The 21,699-nt window shown below is 34.6% G+C and overlaps 2 protein-coding genes across 2 annotated transcripts in view; one reads left to right on the forward strand and one right to left on the reverse strand.

The window, feature by feature from the left end:
* The window catches only part of LOC114333158 (galactokinase), a 103,642-nt gene that overhangs the window by 26,800 nt on the left and 55,143 nt on the right, over positions 1–21,699 (forward strand). The gene's annotated exons all lie outside the window — the stretch shown is intronic.
* The window catches only part of LOC114333156 (clusterin-associated protein 1), a 38,285-nt gene continuing 18,043 nt past the window's right edge, over positions 1,458–21,699 (reverse strand). The window contains exons 4-7 of the mRNA XM_028282986.2: positions 19,393–19,488; positions 19,106–19,323; positions 15,261–15,544; positions 1,458–3,208 (exon numbers count right to left, since the gene is read on the reverse strand). Coding sequence (XP_028138787.1) covers positions 2,949–3,208; positions 15,261–15,544; positions 19,106–19,323; positions 19,393–19,488 — 858 coding nt within the window. The 3' untranslated portion in view covers positions 1,458–2,948. The remainder of the gene's footprint in view (positions 3,209–15,260; positions 15,545–19,105; positions 19,324–19,392; positions 19,489–21,699) is intronic.

The following is a 21,699-nucleotide window of genomic DNA, read 5'->3' on the forward strand; positions in this document are numbered from 1 at the left end:
TTCTTGAGAAAATAAATGTATGTATTTCATAATGTATAATTACGTCCTAATCCATTTTGTATAATTACAATATGATTATAATAAAAACTACTTACCAAATTAGAATGAGTTTTCCTTGTCCAAAATAGTCCAAAAGTCCAAAAATATAGGTATATGAAAACTATTTAAAAAGGCAGTATAACTATTAACTAACTTTTGTTTGTTGTTTCTTTTCACACAAATTTTAAAACGCAACAACCATAAATAATCTAACTGCAGCTGTGACACAGCCGCCATATTGAATAATTTTTGACATGTCATTTGAACATCCAATCAGAACAAAGTTATAATGCGCATGCGCCGGGATCATAGGTTTTAACATATAAAAATTCACCCTCATATCGCCGGTAAAGAAGTATAACTTCAAAAATATAAAACAAAATATATGAAAATTTTTAGATCGATTGGTCCAACAGTCTTTGAGTTACAATGTCCACCGCCTTTGAAAAAAGCAGTTTTGAGAAAAACGCGTTTAAAGTTTTGTCAACTTTTATTTTAATTCATTTTTTGTCTGTCAAATCGTAAAGTGATGCACACTGGAATATGTTTTTGAATCGCGGAGTAACAATTAACCTGAACTACACAAGGTTAATTGACATTTTATTTTAATTAAAGGGGGAGGGGTGTTATAATTTGAAAATGTTAAAATTTTCGAAATTTTTTATGATTTCAGATGAAAGTACATAACTACAAAAATAGTCTGAAGATTTCAGATTGGTCGGAGTTGAATATCCCTACCTTCGACCAGCTTCGCGCCAGCGCCCTTGAGCGTAGTGAGAAACATTCAATAGCCGTTCTCATACCCTTTTGCAAATTACTCCACGATTCAAAAGTATATTCCGGTGTGCATCACTTTACGATTTGACAGACAAAAGATAAATTGAAAATAAAAGTTGACAAAACGTTAAACGAGTTTTTCTCAAAACTGCTTTTTCAAAGGCGGTGGATATTCGAACTCAAAAACTGCTGGACCCATTCATCTCAAATTTTGCATATTATTTTATTTAGACATTCCGTGAGGTAACGCTATCGAGATATTTTTTGTTTTATGCCGATTTTTTGTTTAACAATAATACTAGAATAATGATGTGGCTGTAGTTTCGTGTTGCAACGAAATTGAAAATGGTTATTCATTTTTGATTTACATGTTTACTCTGATTGGAGTACGAAGGGAACCATTTTCGAAGGTGGGACGTGAATTATAAATTGTAAAATACCCTCATCTTCCTTAGTCTCAGCATCCGTTATGGCTTGCAAATTGTAGAAGCCTCGGAGGTGTTACCAGAGACGGTTCCCATTGTTTTTAATCTGGTAGGTTGTAGAATAACATTTTTGGATGTTGTTTTATGTACTATTAGATTGAAAACTTGTTTTTTTTTAATAATAAATATGTTCATTTTCATCATTTGTTTGAAAAAAGTTTCATTGTTTTGACTTCTGAGTGATACCAAAAAATCGTTAAACCAAAAAAAAAAACTCGACAGCGTTCCCTCTTTTTGAATTTTTTGTTTCACATCATCCAATGTAAGTTCTAATGTCCACCGCAAAATCCATTTTTATGAGGTGTTTTTAAAAATTTGCCACTTTTGGTTTATTTTAAATATTCTGATAGATTTTTTGAGTATTTTTTGAACTGTACTGAATATGCTTAAGAGGCAACAGTAGCGATCAAGAGGTAGCAACAAACGCGGTTCAAGATTGCGGCTGTAATTTTGAATATTTTGTCGAGATATTTGGCACAGACAGTATGGCCATTGTTTATCTACACAGTCTGGTCTAGTTATACAATGGTATGGCGTTTAGTTGCTAAATCTTTCTAGTTATGTATAAATATATCAGTGCAAGAAAAGGTGTGAAAAGAATATATTAGTGTTTTTAGTAAATATATTTATTATAATTTTTGTGTCTTTGGATTTGTCTTCCTCAGGAGTAAGATGAGTATTATTAAAACATTTTATTATATATTTATTATAATCGTATCCGTCTTATCCACTAAGAAATTCGATTACATTCAGAAATACACAAGATAGAACTAACCTTATGTTGAATTCTCTATTCGTCATGTGCAGCTATTATAATGTCTAAGTATTTACTGCGATATATTATATATTTCACTGCAGTTTAATGCAACTTATTTCTATGGCCAAGATCCCCTTTGGTGATTAATAATTTATTTCTTTACGTTCAATAGTATGTTGTTCGTTGCTAATCTTTCAAATTATGTATCAGCGCAAATAAGCCATTAAAATAATATATTAGTGTTTTTTAGTAAATGTATTATTTATTATAATTTTTGTGTGTTTGGATTTGTCTTCCTTGGGCGTAAAATAATAAAATATCTATTTTTATATTTCACTTGTCACCGTGTTGTGTAATTATGTATATGCGAAACGTCAATAACAGACGCCTTGATATCCTGGTTGTTAGGGCATTGGACCAGAGATCAAGAGATCGCGGGTTCAAATCCCGGACGATTCATATTTTTTTTTTTTTTTATTTTTGGCATTGTTAAGTTTTGGTTAATTTTTGGTAATTATTGTTAATTTTTTGTATTATAACTTAATTATATTTATTTCGTTGAAATTATATAATAGAAGTATAACTTCTTACGTGCGTACAAAGTACACACACATTCTTTTTTTTTTAATAAACTAATTCTACCATACTTTTAAAAAAAAAATTCACAAAAATGTGCTTGAAATGTTGATTTTAAATCCTACGCCCCCCTTATGGATAGTTGTGACAATATTTTGATAGGCAACCCATGCAAGTCGTATTTGTCTATGTATGAAATTTAATAAAGAAAAATGTTTCATGCGGAAAGCCGATGGGTGAAGGTCGACCTAGATTCGGATCCCGTACTAAAAATAAAAACAAGTCACTCACTGCGAAAGAAAAAATGTCTATTTTTAAAAGTCATCATCACTGTCCTGGGGTTTACTACTAGCCAGTCTGCCAGAGGGCGCTCTACGCTCTGCAGCAGGAGCCAACTCTAAAGCCAAAGACTCGTCGGATTGCATCAACTCTGGTTCGTCTTTGTCCAAGAATATGTCATCTGATTCTGAGTCAGAACTGAAGTCGAGAGAAGATTGACTGCCTATTAGAGGAGGCTGCATGCTCCCGTATGCTTTGGTGGATTCTTTATCTTGTGTTGTCTTGTGTGGTCGAGCTAAAAGGAGAAAATAAATTAAAATCAAATTAAGTCATCAATCGAAGTAGCACAGAAAACGACAATAAATATCGTCTCCATATCACCAGATTGACAACAGATGGAATACTTTCTTTGGTTACACCTCCGGAGATTTTCAAAAATTATAAATCATACAGGATGCCGAGGAAATTAAGATGAGAGAATTTTTAAATAATTCACAACTCATCTGCTCAGCGTGGTAAAAGTTCCAACAAGAAAGATTCCTTAGTACTCAACAAAAGAGTAAATGAATTAAAATGTATAAACATTTTCAATTTCTTTGCAACACGAAAATGCAGCAGCTGCATAATACTCTGGTTAAATCGGAGAGTGCAGGAAAAGTCTATACCGGTTTCGGAGGTTTTTTCCTCATCATCAGTAGTCCCATATCCTCTTCTCTCCGATTTCCCCAGGTAACATTAGCGATTATGCAGCTGTTGCATTTTCGTGTTGCAAAGAAATTGAAAATGTTTATACATTTTATTTCGTTTACTCTTTTATTGAGTACTAAGGAATCTTTCTTGTTGGAACTTTTACCACGCTGAGCAGATGGGTTGTGAATTATTTAAAATTCTCTCATCTTAATTTCCTCGGCATCCTGTATGATTTATAATTTTTGAAAATCTTGGCAGGTTGTAATCAAAGAAAGTATTCCACCTGTTGTCAATCTGGTGGTATGGAGACGATATTTATTGTCGTTTTCTGTGCTACTTCAATTGATAACTTACTTTGTTTTTCGGTAGATGGCTCTAGTTCATCCGTGACATTTCTTTCTTTGCAATTCGGAAAGGCCTAAAGTATGATATGTGGAGAAATCGAAGAGAAGAGGATATGGGACTACTGATGAGGGGGGGAAAGACCTCCGAAACCGGTATAGACTCTTTCTGCACTCTCCGATTTTACCTCCATAATACACTCCTATGCAGCAGCTGCATAATACACTCCTGAGGCTACGGCTCCACGGGCGGGAAATTGACGCTAGCAGTAGCAGTAAAATGAACTTAAGGTTCCGCGGAACGGAATGGGAATAGCCGAACTGAACCGACTACGCACAAGTCCTGTAGTCGGTACAGTTCGGCTATCCCTATTCCGTTCCGCGGAATCTTAAATTCATTTTACTGCTACTGCTAGCGTCAATTTCCCGCACCAATATCAAATTAAAAGCACTCTACAATGACACCGATATTGTCCAAAAAATTAAATCACAGCGACTAAGATGGGCAGGCCATGTGCACAGGCTTCATAATGAGAGACTTGTAAGACTGGTATGGGAGCAGATTCCTACTGGCAAAATACCACTCGAACGTCCCAGAATGCGATGGAGAGATAACATACAATCAGATCTCCGAAAAACGAACATTCCATTTGACCCTAGCCATGATATGTAAGGCATAGAGAGCTGGACCCTTACAGAGACACCAATGAAAAAATTGGAGGCCTTTGAGATGTGAATCTGCTAACGAATATTGCGGAGAAGTTGAACGAATAAGAAATGAAATAATTTTACTTACATGGCGTCGTCGTAAATGTGAAGGGAACTAACCCACATTTTCTCAAAATTGAGTTAACTGCATCATCGCAATCAGAAGGAAAGGTTCCATGTTGTAGTGAAGAGAGTTAAGTGAATGTGTTGTTTCATTCAAAATGGAGCATTTCCAAAACATGAAACGTTTCTTTCTGATTGCGATGATGCAGTTAACTCAATTTTGAGAAAATGTGGGTTAGCTCTCTTCACATCGACGACAACGATGGGATGAAATACAGCACATAAATAACTAAAACAATAAAAATTCGAAAGTTGCAATATTTCGGTCATGTCAGACATCCAGAGGGGTATAACCTACATCTCAATACAAGGAAAGATGACCAAAAGAAGAGGCGCAGGCCGAAGAAAAACGAAAGAGAGAATCTTCGAGAACGGTATTAAGTATCAAGAGACATCCGCTAATCTGTCTTGAGCTGCTGTAAACAAGGGTATTATTGCCAATATGATCGCCAAAGTTCGATAATTGGCAGGGTACTGAAAAAAGAAGAAGATAATAAACTTGCCCAATGGTATGAAGAAAAATGAAGGAAGTTAATCAGAAATCAGGTTAATTGTTCTCTTTCTCTTATGGTGCTACATCCCAATTCGAGCCCTGGCCTCCCCCAGCATCAGCCTACAAGTATCTCTGTTCTGGCTCTCCTCCAGTTCTTCTTCTTACGGTGCCTGTCCGTTCCGAACGTTGGCGATCATTCTGGCTATGATGATTTTGTTGGTTGCTATACGGAATAGTTGTGTTAAGGTCTTTCTATACCATGCTCTCTGGTTAGCAAGTCAGGATAGCAAGGCAGTTGATTTCTCATTATATGTCCCAAGTACTGCAGATTGCGGCCCTTCACGATGCTGACCAAATCTGTGGTTGGATGATCATCCTCTGCAGTACTTCTTCATTGGTGACTTTGTCTGTCCATCTCCTCCAGTGATCCACCCTCAATATATCTTTAGTATCGGTTCTCACTTCTTCTATCCACCTCTTTCTTGGCCTTCCGACTGGTCGAAGTTCCACCATAATTCTGCTAAGCGTTCTACTAGGTGTGCTGTCGTTATTCATTCTCATAAGGTGACCCATCCAGCGCAATTTGGATTAAATACGTGGAAAAAACTTTTCAAGATATACGAAGTAACACTGGCATCACAACAAACACCAATTGTGAATCTGGACCTCCACTTAAAGTCGAAGAAGTAAAGTATACCACTAAAAGTACCAAAGATGGTAAAGCAATAGACCCTGATAATTTTCATTCCGAATTCTTAAAACTTATGGACTACGACGGCATAAAATGGTTAACAAATATACACTCACCGGCACAAAATTCCGCCACCCAAAATTTTTGATTAAGTTTGATAATTTATAACTTTATTATTTGTACTCCGATTTTCAAGATTCTTGCACCAGTTTGTAGGTACATGTAATATCGTTTGGTATTATTCCGGTAGCACAAAAATTTTGCTTGCATTGCATTATAGGGGGGTGAATGAAAGTGTTGTATTTCCTCCTAACTTTAAAACATTCCGTGGAAAAATGGAAGGGCTGGTTTTGTTTCATAGTCCTGTCATGTTATCCTGGAGGCATCATTAAAATTTTGTTTTTTGAATTATCTGAATATCTCTTTTCTTGTAAAAGCTGTACCATTTTTTGTAAATAAAAACACGTATTGACTCATAAAATAAAGGTTTGATTGATAAGATTAGAATGGCCCGCATGCAGCCCAGATCTCAATCCCATTGAGTGTTTATGGGATGAATTCAAAAAAGCTATTCGCCGTTATCCTAGGCCTCCAGAAAATTTTTTACAGTTATGGCCCTGGTAGAGGAATATCTTGCTATTCCGGAGGCAGGGATAACACATCTTTATTCGATGCCAAACAGATTACGAGCAGTCGTTGCTGCAAGAGGTGGACACACCCGCTATTGAGTTGTTTGGTTTTGTTGTTAATTTTGTTTTGTTTTGCTAATTTTAGTGAGTTTGATATTTTTAATTAAAAAACCTTCAAAGCAATGCTTTTATTTACAGCTCTTACAAGAAAAGAGATATTTGGATAATTCAAAAAACAAAGCCTTATAGTCCAGAAAGCCACTGCGCATCCGCTAGGAAAAATATTCTAATTCGGATTTTTTGCACAATCTTACTCAAAAAGGACCCCTTTTAACAAATTTGCATGTTGCCAGGACCAAAAGTTGGTCAAAAATTTTTTAAACGTTTTTTTTTGTTTTTTTCCTAAAATTATTTTTTTTGCATGGAATAAAATTTTTTTAGGTTTCTTGGATCATTCCAAACAGAAAAGCCCTTTAGTGACTTTTCTCTAAAGTTGATAGTTTTTGACATATAAGCGATTAAAAATTGAAAATTTGCGAAATTGGCCATTTTTAACCCTCAAAAACTATGTGAAAAACTGAAAATTTGAATGTTGCCAAGGTAGGTAGATATTCCTTAAACATCGATTGATGAATTCCCGAAGAGTTTTTTGCAATACAATATCAACAACCCCTTTGTTTTTTAATTGCCAATCAAGCGTGCGCGACACTATTTTCCACCGTTGCATGTGTATGCAGTATGGTATAATATGAAAGGAATAAATTCGTTTTTTCGTAAACCGGCGACTTTAAGCAAAAATCCCGAAACAGGTCGATTTTTGTTTTTAAGTTATGATATTGTGACGTATATGGTATACTAGTGACGTCATCCATCTGGGCGTGATGACGTAATCGATGATTTTTTAAATGAGAATACGGGTCGTGTGCTGGCTCATTTGAAAGGTTCTTCAATTCTATATTCAGTAATATAAACATGTACATAATTATTTATACAGGGTGTCCAAAATACTTTTATTAAATTAAATCATTTGGCAAATTGACAAAAAAATTAAATTTTTGGACACCCTGTATAAATAATTATGTAAATATTTATATTACTGAATAGAGAATTGAAGAACCTTTCAAATGAGCTAGCACACGACCACTATTCTCATTTAAAAAAATCATCGATTACGTCATCACGCCCAGATGGATGACGTCACTAGTATACCATATATGTCACAATATCATAACTTAAAAATAAAAATCGACCTGTTTCGGGATTTTCCTTAAAGTCGCCGGTTTACGAAATAACGAATTTATTCCTTTCATTTGCACCATACTGCATACACATGCAACAGTGGAAAATAGTGTCGCGCACATTTGATTGGCAATTAAAAAACAAAGGGGTTTTTGATATTGTATTGCAAAAAACTCTTCGTGATTTCATGAATCGATGTTTAAAGAATATCTACCTACCTTGGTAACATTCAAATTTTCAGTTTTTCACATAGTTTTTGAGGGTTAAAAATGGCCGATTTCGCAATTTTTCAATTTTTAATCGCTTATATGTCGAAAACTATCAACTTTAGATAAAAGTCATTAAAGAGCTTTTCTGTTTGGAATGATCCAGAAAACCTAAAAAAATTTTGTTCCATGCCAAAAAAATAACATTAAGAAAAAAACAAAAAAAAACGTTTAAAAAATTTTTGACCAACTTTTGGTCCTGGCAACATGCAAATTTGTTAAAAGGGGTCCTTTTTGAGTAAGGTTGTGCAAAAAATCCGAATTAGAATATTTTTCCTAGCGGATGCGCAGTGGCTTTCTGGACTATTAGTGATATTTCCAGGATAATATAAAAGGAGTACGAAACAAAATCAGCCCTCCAATTTTTCCACAGAATATTATAAAGTTAGGAGAAAAAACAACGCTTCCATTCACCCCCGTATAATGCCATTTAAGTAAATTTTTTTTGTTATTGTCATAATCATAAACGACATCAATACATGTACCTACAAACTCATGCAAGAATCTTGAAAATCGGAGTACAAATAATAAAGTTATAGATTGTCAAACTTAATCAAAAATTTTGGGTGGCAGAATTTTGTGCCGGTGAGTGTATTTAACAATATATATGACACAGGCATAATTCCCCAAAAATGGCTTTAATCAACTTTTATAAATCTTCCAAAAAAACCTAATGCGAGAAAGTGTGAAGACTATAGAATTATAAGCCTTATGAGCCATTTACTTAAAGCATTTCTAAAGGTCATCCACAAAAGAATATATACAAAGTGCGAGGAACGACTAACAAGGACACTATTATTCGGATTTCGTGATGCTCTGGGAACACGGGAAGCCCTTTTTACTGTACAAGTGTTATTTCAGAGATGCAGGGATGTAAATTGTAATATATACGTATGCTTTATAGATTACCAGAAAGCATTTGACTGAGTAAAACATGACAAATTAATAACTCTAAAGCAAGAAATTGGAATTGACAACAAAGATCTAAGAACTATCAGAAACATTTATTACAATCAAACGGCCAAAATCAAAATAGAAGACCAGTTAACTGATAAAATTGCAATAGAACGAGAAGTACGACAGGGCTGTATTTTATCTCCACTACTATTCAATATTTACTCTAAATGGGTATTTAAGGAAGCTTTAGACGGTTGTGCGAGAGGAGTATTAATAAATGGTGAATGGTTGAATAACATTAGATATGCAGATGACGCCATAGTTTTGCCGATAATCTGAATGATTTACAGATATTAACAAATCGGATAACAGAAGTCAGCAACAGATACGGACTAGCTCTAAACATAAAGAACACCAAATTTATGACAATTGGTAAAAAACCAATACTAAACGCTCAACTTAAAATCAACCAACAGAATATCGAAAGAGTTGAGCAATATACATATCTGGGCACGAATTTAAATAGCCAATGGGACCACTCAACAGAATTTAAACAGCGAATAATAAAAGCGAAAGCAGCATACGTTAGAACGAGACCCATTTTCAATAGTCGAGACATATCATTAAAAACAAAATATCGTCTGTTGAAATGCTACATATTCACAGTTCTGCTCTACGGAATGGAAACGTGGGCATTAACTGTTGCATCTATGAATCGGCTCCAAGCTTTCGAAATGTGGTGTTATAGGCACATCTTACGTATATCCTGGGTTGACCGAATTACTAATGTAGAAGTCCTGGGTAGAATGGGGAAAGAGTGTGAAATTCTCATAACCATCAAAACGAAAAAATTAAAATATCTAGGACATGTAATGAGAAATCAAGAACGTTACGGCCTTCTCCAACTGATTCTCCAAGGGAAGGTAAATGGTAAAAGGAGACCGGGAAGAAGACGCATTTCCTGGCTTCATAGTTTACGAAAGTGGTATAACACGACTATCACTGAACTGTTCCGCGCTGCGGTATACAAAGTCAAGATAGCCATGATGATCGCCAACATCCGGAATGGATAGGCACTTTAAGAAGAAGATCCAGCGCAAGTTGTAGTCAAGAATTTATAAAACCAGTGAAGACCAATAATGACATATGCATCAGAAACAAGATTCGATACAACCACAACACAAGGACTACTGGAAATGGCAGAAATGAGAGTAATGAGAAGAATTACAGGAAATACGCTGAGAGATTGAAACAGGAGTGAAGACATCAGAAGACAATGTAACGTACAGTGTATAAGCGAATGGATACTAAATAGAAAAAAAAAATGGAATAACCACATGACCAGAACGAGGGAGATACGTGTGGTCAAAATAGCAAGAGATAAATCACCAATCGGTAGAAGAAGTATCGGCCGACCGCGCAAAAGATGGTGTGACAACCTTCCATTACAAGGGCGGTCATATATCTTAATTCAGGGGGGGGCCATTTTGTACAATTAGATATTAGCTCTCAATTTCAATACAGACACAAAACGCAGAATGGGATGTTTTATATATTGAAAAGAGAAAATAACAATAACTGAATGAAATGAAATTATAAACAAAAAACTAATACTCTATATGACGAACTCTATGTTTCGGCCCACTCCACTTTTAGCGAAACGTTCTATTATATTGTCTTCGTTAATAACAATGTCCTTGTGGACATGCATTAGTGCAAGGCCAGTTAACCGTTCTTCACCCATATTGGCCCTCAGCCAACTCTTAAGTCTTCTCAGTCCTGAAAAACTCCTCTCTGCAGATGCAACACTTACTGGAAGAGTACACAATATTTTTAAAATTTTATTAATGATTGGATACATCATTTCATCACATTGTATGAGAGCATTTAGATCATCGCTCGGAATTTCCGATTCTTTGCTGTGTTTCCATCTCATTTTCCATAAATGTAGCTCTGCAATAAAAGTTGACTTCAGCACGTCTCTAACTGTCTCAAACAAACTTCCATATTTTGCAATCAAAATTTCTACGGCGGAATGGATGTCATCTTCATTTGAATGAATTAATATAGCAGGAACACATATTTGCAGATTAAATACATCCATGGTTTCTTGCTGGAAACGACACTCAATGTCGGAAATGATACTTTCAAGTAAAGGAATATATATCGTTATTCGAAAGTATTCTGTGGAGGAATGAATATCTGGATTAGGTCGATTTTTCATGAATTTATTCACTCTTGGAATACATAAATCTATATTCAAATTTTCTAGACATGGCATTATTTCTTTAAGCAAAGCATTGAAATTTGTTTCTGCATTGCTGCGTTTGTCTTTCAAAACAAGCAGCGTATTTAGAACAGCATTCTGTGTAGAGCTTATAGCCAAATTTTTTGTTTGTAATAATTTGCTCAGAGGTAACGTTATTGCGAGTACTTCATTTAGACAAAACAAAGTGATAATAAAGCTGCAATTTGATGAGATCGCAAGTATATGCGTCCTAGCTTTACTGGAAGATTCTCTTTCGTTCCATTCGGAAATCAAATTCAAAGCTTGCAAAATTTTTTCAATCGATGCTTTAAACTGCAGAACGGAGTCGTGCCGTTCTACCCATCGCGTTTCACACAATCCAGAGAGCTGATCACCCAATGTTTGTTTGAGGACATAATTGCGTTTAGAAGAGGCTTTGAAAAAAGATATTATTTCCTTCATTACCCCTACAGCATTTCTCACACATTGAACGTTTGATGATTTCGACAAACTCAAATTTAAAGCATGATTGAAACATGGACATCGTACAGCTATATTCATTTCTTTTTGAATTTCTTGGACGGCTCCTTGTTGTTTTGATGTCATTACGCTGCATCCGTATGTACAAATTCCTACACAATTTTCCAATGGTAAACGAAATTTTTGAACTTGTTTTATCACTGATTTTCCTAAAATAGTACCATTCAAAACCGGTTCCAACGTATCGGGACTGAGCTCATAGTTCTCAGAATGACAATCTATGAATGACACAAAATCCTCCCGCACGTTGTTACCTTCTAAGTATCTAATAACAATCGACATTTGGGAAACATGTGCTATGTCAGTAGTTTCGTCAAACATAATGCTGTAATATTTAGCATCACTAATTTTTTTCACGATAACAGACAAAATTTCGTCTTTACAACATTCAATCAACTCATTTTGCGTTCTTTTGCTAATATATGTGGCACGTGACGACGTGTTTCTTAAATGTTCTTCTAAAGTTTTGTCTCCTGCTTCGATTCTGAATCGAAGAAGCTCTCGGAAGTTTCCCTCATTATTTGTCACATTGCTTTCTTCTAACAATGGCCCGTCATCTCTATGGCCACGGAAAGGTATACATTGTTTGGCTAAAAAAATTATAGATCGAATGATTGGTTTGAGCCGATTTCGATTATCCTCTATCTGCCTGGCTCGAGCACTATCTATCAAATTTCTTATATCTAAAGATCGGTTTTCGTAACATTTTATAAAATTATCGCTCGATAAAACCGCTTCAATGTGATATCGATTTATATTATGTTTATCTAGCACACCATCCATTCCAAATAATTTTGTAACTGGTGTGGTAACCAAACTTTGCAAACTTGTTGCTTTATTTTTACCACCTGAATTTGCGAAGATAGCACAGTGCTTACAAAAAAGTCCTTTCTTCAAGTCCGAAAACGCAATCCAGTTATATTTTTGGAGATGATCGTATCTCAAGTACCGCTTGACTAACTTGTTATTTTTGTTATGTTCAGAAAATGGAAATGAGTAGTTTTTTTCCGGAACCCACGTATTTTTCAAATAATTATATTTTTGAAAGTCTCCCAAACCACTCAGACCATAACAACTCGACCAATGTCGTAGTTACTAACTTCATTGGACTTTTCTACAGCGACTTGCTTTAGAGTATTTTCATTATTAACTGATGTTTGTAATGTTGATACTGTTGTAAGTCGTTCTGGCACTACGAGATTCTGTTGAGAAGACGATGAGGAAGATGAACGGGATGACCCATTATCACCCACATCTTTAATTACTTTCTTCGGAACAACAGAAAAATACGAATTCAACGTATTCGTATTGTTTGCCCTCTTCATTTTCTGAAAAAAAAAAAGAACATTTGTGATTCCGGCCAAACGAGAGATGGATATGCCCAGGTTTTTTAATTTGAGCCTAATAATAATTTGCAGTCACTTTCGTTCAAATCGGAATCTATTAACTTTTGTATTTCGAAATAGCATCCTACATAGCGAACATCTGCGCTGGACGAGAGAAAACTGCAGAGTATTATTTACTCATTGCTGATGTATTCGTTCCGTTAGCAAACAGAAAATTATTCCTAACCTATCTATGGATTTTTACTCACCTGTCACCCTGGAATAAAATGATGATTACAATCCGGCAATATATACAGAGAGAGTCTGTAAAGTGGAATAAATTCAATATCTCAAATACTAATTGTTTTTTTGGAAAATGCTCAGACCCGTCGATTAGTATTTCAAATTGTCCTTTTTGACATTCAATAATAATGTATACAGGGTGTCCCAATTTAGAGATATGACGTCATCGTCGATTTTCTTAAATGGCAACACTGTCATTTTGATAGCTATTTTTATTCTCTACCATTTACAAGATAATAGAAAATAACAAAGTTATATCTGTAATTTGGAATATATTCAATAATTAAAATACTAACTGTTTTTTTGAAAAATGCTCAGACCCGTCGATTAGTATATCAAATTGTCCTTTTTGACATATAATAATAATGTATACAGGGTGTCCCAATTTAGAGATATGACGTCATCGTTGATTTTCTTAAATGGCAACACTGTCATTTTGATAGCTATTTTGATAGGGTGTGTAAAGTTATACACAACTGCAAAATTTCAAATTTGTATTCTCTACCATTTAGATTTTAGATGATAATAAAAAATAACAAAGTTATGAAAAAGAAGTAATCAACTAATAATTGAATTTAATTATTTCAATAAATTAAGCAAAAACTCATAATGTTGCCCTCAATTATTGTCAAAATGTCAATGGGCAACGTTATGAGCATTTGCTTAATTGAAATAAATAAATTCAATTATTATTTGATTACTTCTTGTTCTTCATAACTTTGTTATTTTTTATTATCTTGTAAATGGTAGGGAATAAAATTTTGAAATTTTTCAGATGTGTATAACTTTACACACGCTATCAAAATAGCTATCAAAATGATAGTGTTGCCATTTAAGAAAATCAACGATGACGTCATATCTCTAAATTGGGACACCCTGTATACATTATTATTATATGTCAAAAATGACAATTTGATATACTAATCGACGGGTCTGAGCATTTTTCAAAAAACAGTTAGTATTTTAATTATTGAATATATTCCAAATTACAGATATAACTTTGTTATTTTCTATTATCTTGTAAATGGTAGAGAATAAAAATTTGATATTTTGCAGTTATGTATAACTTTACAAACCCTATCAAATTAGCTATCAAAATGACAGTGTTGCCATTTAAGAAAATCGACGATGACGTCATATCTCTAAATTGGGACACCCTGTATACATTTTTATTGAATGTCAAAAAGGACAATTTGAAATACTAATCGACGGGTCTGAGCATTTTCCAAAAAAACAATTAGTATTTGAGATATTGAATTTATTCCACTTTACAGACTCTCTCTGTATAGTGCACTGCACCTATGTCACCTCTATAACTACGATACGATAGTGTATATCGGGTAGACGATAGATGATACTTCAGAACGTTCAAATTTCTACACAATACACAACGATATAACTTCCATAAAAAAATATGTACATAGGCATTCTTATGTTTCTGTTTCTACACTGGCCGTCGCCGGTGTCGGGATTCGCGCGGGAGGCGATGCACTTGCATTGGCGTAACCAGAGTTGAAGAGACAGGCATTATGATTAATTATCATTATTACAGATTGCAGTATCTAGGTATTTCAAAATCCGTATGTGAATCCATTCAAAATAATTAATTTACAGAGTAAATTAATATAATAATTAATATAATAATGTAAATTAATTAATTTAAAATATATTAACATAACATTATCCTGTGTTACTAGACAAGTTTATTTAAGGTGCATTGCCACCTTTGGGGGGGCCATGGCCCCCATGCCCCCCCCCTTATGACCGCCCTTGCTTCCATAGAGGTATCAACCCGCCAATGAACAAGCAGAATTGATATAAAGAGAAAGAAGAAAGTATGTAGTAAGTACTTACTAGTAGTGGTAGCACGAGGTTGCTTCTCATGTCTGTTACTAGCGCCATTTCTTTCCAAGGCAGGATCAGCCTTTTCCAGGAAAATGTCGTCCTCGTCCATTTTCTCCAACGGGATGGTTTGTATGTGTGGCAGTGATAAATTTACTTGTTTTTCTATTTGTGCCATTTCGGACTCCGTGAATTGCTTTTCCAACAAATTGAGGCATCGAAGGCGTAGAGAATATTGGATGAAAAGTTCTTCCAGTTCTTTTTCCAATGCAGTGAATTCTTCCAAAAACGCTGGTCTAAAAATAAAATAGCGAAAATTTTTGGCAGGATTTAAGGTATAAGGCAATCATATACATTTTGGCGGATAGATATGTATTTTTATAAACTAACATGTTTGTGTAATATTCCGCATATTTGGCTTCTCTCTTCATAATATAGAATATAAAGAGAGTTTTATAAATAGACCGCCTCAATTATCTCGGAAACGGCTTGCAGGATTTTTATATGTTGTAAGAGTCCTGTGCTGCGGCCGATATTATAGTGGTATTTACATTGTTGTCAGATCGTTCATTTTTCTATAAATCTAACGAACTTTAAGTTCGTAACAAATACTGATTATTTTTCATGTAATATTCTCTATACCTAAATGACATAATTTCTAAGTTTTGCTACATTTAGTTAAACAATTTATTTAAACAGATGATATTGTTTCGCCCTGGGCAGATGTGTCTCGGATCATTCGGAACAAAAAAAGGTCTTAAGTAGGTAATTTTTCTGTAAAGTTGATCGTGTTCCAGTTAATAAACAAATAAAAATTAAAAAAACGCTGGACGGAAGGGCCGCCCGAGAACTTTATCGTACCGATCTATTATCGTTATCGTACTAGATACTGGCATTCTATAAAAATAACAAAGTTACTCGTTATTTTGATATTTTAGAAACACCTTGTATACTTGAAAATATTTTATGGTTCTACGCATCATTAATTCCCGCATTTGAGAAAATGTTCGGGGACACACTATGGATTATTGCATAAATCAATAGAATATTAGTCATACTTTCATTTCAAATTAGTCCATTTTTCTGAGAAATTAATAGTTTACAATATTTGCATTTTACTGCATGGATTGTAATGAAATTTTGGGAGTAGCACAAAGCCCAATCTCCTAATTCAAAGTCTATCCTATATACTATGGCGCTTTTATCATGGGGCGGTTCTCACCACTTCTCGGGCATAGAACATTTTTATTTTCGAATTGCATAAAAGGAAGAATTTTAAGAAAATTTAAAAATGCGCTCTATAATTTATCTTATTTTTTTCACCCGTCCAACTTTTTGAAAGTAGAAATAACACTATATTAAGAGGTATTGCAAAAGAAAAACAATGCATTTACATTCTGGTGAATGAGGGGTTAAATGTATGTACTTCTCATTTTTCCTTAAAGTACATTAGTCATATATTTTTTTGCACCATATCTCGCTTAGTTTGAATGTAACCGACATTTAACGGTGCTCGTTTTAAAGGCCTTTTCAAACACTACAAAAGCATGAGCACTTTGAGCATGCACCAAAAAACAAACTCTTTTTACCTACCATATCTCTTTTTGTATTATAAATAGAAAATTTACGAAGGAACGAATCTCTTTGTTATTTATAATTAAAAAAATTTTTATATAGTGTTTTTAGTTTGATGCATAGTTTTTAAGGTATTCACAAAAAACCGTCCGAAAACGTGTCATTTTTAAATGAAAATGGCCAATTTTCAACTACGCATAACTCAAAAAGTATTGAGTTCTCAAAAAAAAGTATAGATCAGTTTTTGCTTAAAAATAGGTTCTCTAGCCACTTCCATGCTTATTTTGACCAATAAATTTTCCACCCCCTTGAAGGGGTGAGAATTGCCCCAAGATAAAAGCGCCATAGTATATAGGGTAGATTTTGTTTCTCGAGCTATTCCCTACTTACTGTGAAAATATCAAGTACATCGATGTAGTAGGATGGAATTCGGAGCCAAATACCCTCATTGACTGCCCTATAATAATGCTCTGCTATGTACAGCCATTGATTATAAATATTCCTCGTACAGCAACGAGTTTTATGTCATTGGAAAGATAATTTTACATTCTTTCAAACTATGTAAAAATATATAGGGTGTATGTAAAAAATTAGGATTTTTTTTTTCATTTGCGGTTAAACCGGAAGCCCTATTGTGGGTAAAATTTATTGTGCTAATAGATAACAAAGTACTATATATGTCTGCCAAATTTCAAATTTTAGTTTCTATTACAGAGGTAGTTACGGGCACTCGAATATTTTTTTTATAAAAAATTCATAACTCCCCTCCTATGAGGAGTTAAGAAATCTGACCAATGTTATTTAATTTACCGATAGGATATCAAAAATATATCAAAAAATAAACAAATTCCTTGGAGTCATTTTTGAGAAAATCTAGTTCAAATGTATGTCAAATTTTGACCCCTTAAATATAGGCAACTCATAACTTTTTATGAAAAACGATAATTATTTTGTTATAGCCCCATCTTTAGACTATATAAATGTTTTTCAAATTAAATTTATCTTAAACGAGTTTTTAGATTGGTAGGGAAATGTATCGGGTGGGCGGTCGGCCATGCTGGCCGCCATTTTGGATTTGGAAATGTCAAATTCCGTATTTCTATTTACCTATCGATGAGCTAACTTTAAGTTAAATTTCATTCGTTTCGGTCAAAATTTGCAAAAATGGGCCCCAAATAACCCCCCTATTTCGGCCCCCCTTTGAGAGGTTTTTTTCAAAAGCTTAGTTTCTCGACAAAATTCTCTTAAACTTACTCATACCGAATTTCATCGAAATCGGTCCAGTAGTTTTTGCTGGGCGGTGGCGACATACGTACGTACATACGTACGTACGTACATACGTATATACTTCCGACATGTTTTTTTTATTTGCTTTTTAGACTCAGGGGGACTCAAAACGTCGAAAAAAAGTGAAATCTGAAAATTTTTTTTTTGCACGATCCTATAACTTTATCTATTATACTCATACTGCGTATGTAGTACGATAAAGTAAAAAAGAAATCGAAAAAATTCTTGAACCTGGTGGTCATTTAAAAAAGAAGTCCTAGTATGGGACGTATCGAAATAAGTACAATACTAAAAGAGAATTTAAACGTAATAAGTTTACCTACTGCAGAAAACCATTCTGAATTACCCAAAATTTTACCCAAGTCATGTTCGGTCACTGCTCACCCACGTTTAGTCGAACACATAAGCCGGTCTCACAAGCGATTTAACTGGTTCGTGCATGAGTATTAATTGTTTATTTCTAATTAGCGTCGTATAATATTATTTGCGTGCAGCTATAATGGCAAACCTGAGAAAAGTTGAGTTAATAGTTGTATCCAGAGAAAGGTCCAACTGATATATACATGTCACCACGAAAGCTGACATACATCTTTACCTTGGACTGGTAGTATCAGAGAGATCGAATATAGTTTTTGTTAACAAAATGTCCAGCAAAAATGTCTGTATAGGGAGGGCTGAAAACTAGCTAGGGATAACTATGTACTGTTAGTTAAAGTCAGGAAAGCTGACATATACAAGAGAGCGATCTTTAACTTGGACTGGTAGTACCAGAGAGATCGAATATAGTTTTTGTTCACAAAATGTCCAGCAAAATTGTCTGTATTGGGAGGGATGAAAACTCTGTAGGGATAACTATAGGTACTGTTAGTCAGAGTTGGCTTAAGGATTATTTAAAATTGAGGAGGAAAATTATTGAAATTATACAGTGAAAAATAAAGTATTATTTTGAATGTGAAAAATTTAACAATTACTGCTTGAAAAATTTGGTTACTTACCTTACTTTTTTCAAAGCTTGTAGTCTTTTTTCGTATCTTCCGATTTCTACATTCCGCTTCTCAATTTTCGTATCAAGGCTGGCTTCTGTGGCAGCAACATTTTCAATTAGCTGCTTCGTGTCCAAAATTTCTTGGTTGATCGATTTTATTGCTTCTTTTATACCAGCTTCTACCTCTGATAGCTCGAACTGCCGTGCGATGCTTTTATGTCGTGCAATCTTTACAAGAACAAATAATTTTTTTTTGTATAAGGTTAGAGTGAAAAAAATGTGGTTTGCTGTTTTTACCTTCAAGTCTATTTCCTTTCCTAACAAGTCATACAAACTTGTTCCAGATGTGGTTATTTCTCCTGCTAGTTGTCTTGAAAATTTAAGTTCACTAATCTTAAACATAAAAAACGGATGAATATATATCAATGATAAATATATTCTTATACTTGTATAGTATAACATTGCCCCCTCCTCAAAAGAAAAAGGAATGGATGCCTAAAAGAACAAGAACGACACCTAAGCCATGGATAAGGAGGTTGGCAAAAAGAATATGATAAAAGAGTATTAAATGAAACCTCCAAGGAAAGGTGGTAACGGTGATACTATGCCGTCACCTGGATGTAAGGATTTTCAGCTTATCAACAACCAAAAATAGCCATATATGTTCCCAGAACAATCAAAGGCTCCCCCATTGCGTAGTTTTGCACCTCAGACGTAACTGCGGCTAAAGGAATTGTCCATGGAAAAAGATAAAAATAGAGAGTTGATGCTAGCATCGGTTTACTTACCCTCTGATGCACCCACCATACCACCAACAAAGACGATGAAAGATCTGGTAGACCATTATCTCAGTCAGAAGTTAGAACTCATTTTATCGATTGCGACTCGAACCACCATCTAGGCTTGGGCAGCAGAGATAACAACATTCGAGGTAAGTCTCTTTATGACTATATTATCAAAAAATATTTCTTCTTCTTCTTCTTTTAATAGGACTATGTCCTGTTTCTTCTGTTACAGTCTCTACTACGATTTGGAGCTCCAGCTCTCGTGCCATCGTTTTTGCGTCTTCGTTTGGGTCGCTTGATGTTAAGCTTATATGTCTTCGCCCATTTCGGCATACATTCAGGGTCCATCCGATCTACGTGTTCTCTCCACATGCGCCATCGTGCTCTTGTCCATCTCACTATGTCTTGAACGCCTAGCTCTCACAACGTGCCTTTCTTTTCGTATTCTATCTCCGAGTGTGATACCTCTTATGAATCTTAAGGATTTTTAGAGATTCTATGATCTCAGGAAACCAGATATTCTCTCTGCCTTCGTTGCCTGTTGTTTTGTTTCTTGCCACAGATGCATGTCAAATGCCTGTTTCAGATCTACAAAGCATGTGGACATGGGCTTGTCGAATTCTATTGATTTCTCAACTAATTATCGCATGTTGAAAATCTATGTAGATCTATGTAGATGAGTCTATTGTAGATCTGTTTGGGCAGAAACCCTGTTGTTCTTCCGATACACCGACTTTCTTGTATATTTTTTTGGGATATAATAATTTTTGCCAATAGTTTAGATGTAGTATTGAGTAGTGTAGTTCATCGGTAGTTCGTAGGATCTGTCTTCTCTTTACGCTTTCTTCTAGATGGGTATTGTTATACTCTCTCTCCATTCCTCTCGCACTGTCATGTTGTTTATAATTTTTTGGAATACTGTTGTTATCTTTTCTATTATTTTTTTAGCCCCGTATTTAATTAATTCATTTCGTATATTTTCTGGACCCTTGATTTTCTATTTATTGATCTTTTGATTGCTTCGTGTACTTCTTCTTGGGTGATGTTGTCATCATTCTCTGTTTCATCTTGATGAATGTTTTGTAGGTCATTTATGGGACTTTTTGTGGGACTTTATCGTCTTTGATTTTATTGTGTTAATTTGTAATTCTTCGTTAACCGGCTTCTAACAATAAAACACTGAAAACGTTTGTTTTCTATACTTCTACAAAATTTATTACAACTATGTGACTACAGCTGTTTCGGCAGAGTGCTTTTCTCAAGTGATTTAGATTACTATGGGTTTGTCTTTTTTAAAGTCTTTAACTGAAGAGGTTGAGGAGTGGGGAGCTGTTTGTCTTGAGTTGGTCATTCAGAATAGGGAACTTGCATAAATTTTTAAATATTAAAATGATATTAAAAAACATAAGGTAACATGATCTTATAACGCTTGCATGCGAAAAAAACAAATATTTTTAACCCGTACGCTAATTACGACTCTTTGAAAATGCTATAAAATTCAAATATCTTAGGAGGCTCTTGAACGTCCTTCTATTGGTTTGACGTCACGGGCCACCGTCAACCGGGCTAGCTAGTCGGAAACAACGCGATTAGGGTAGGTATCACGGGTATATTACAGTTTAATCGTTTTTAATGGAAAATTCCTAGGTATTATTTATGTTCATCTTATATATTGTAATAAGTAGTTCCCCAATCAGCTTAGTTTTAAACTGAAATTGATAAAGTTGAGTGCTACTTTGTAAAGAGTTTAATACGCATAATATGACGGACGAGGGTTTTTCAAAAGGTCAATCTGACTAACTTACCTACCGTTGATGTC

Source organism: Diabrotica virgifera, chromosome 8, assembly GCF_917563875.1.
Source record: "Diabrotica virgifera virgifera chromosome 8, PGI_DIABVI_V3a".
Taxonomy (NCBI): domain Eukaryota; kingdom Metazoa; phylum Arthropoda; class Insecta; order Coleoptera; family Chrysomelidae; genus Diabrotica; species Diabrotica virgifera.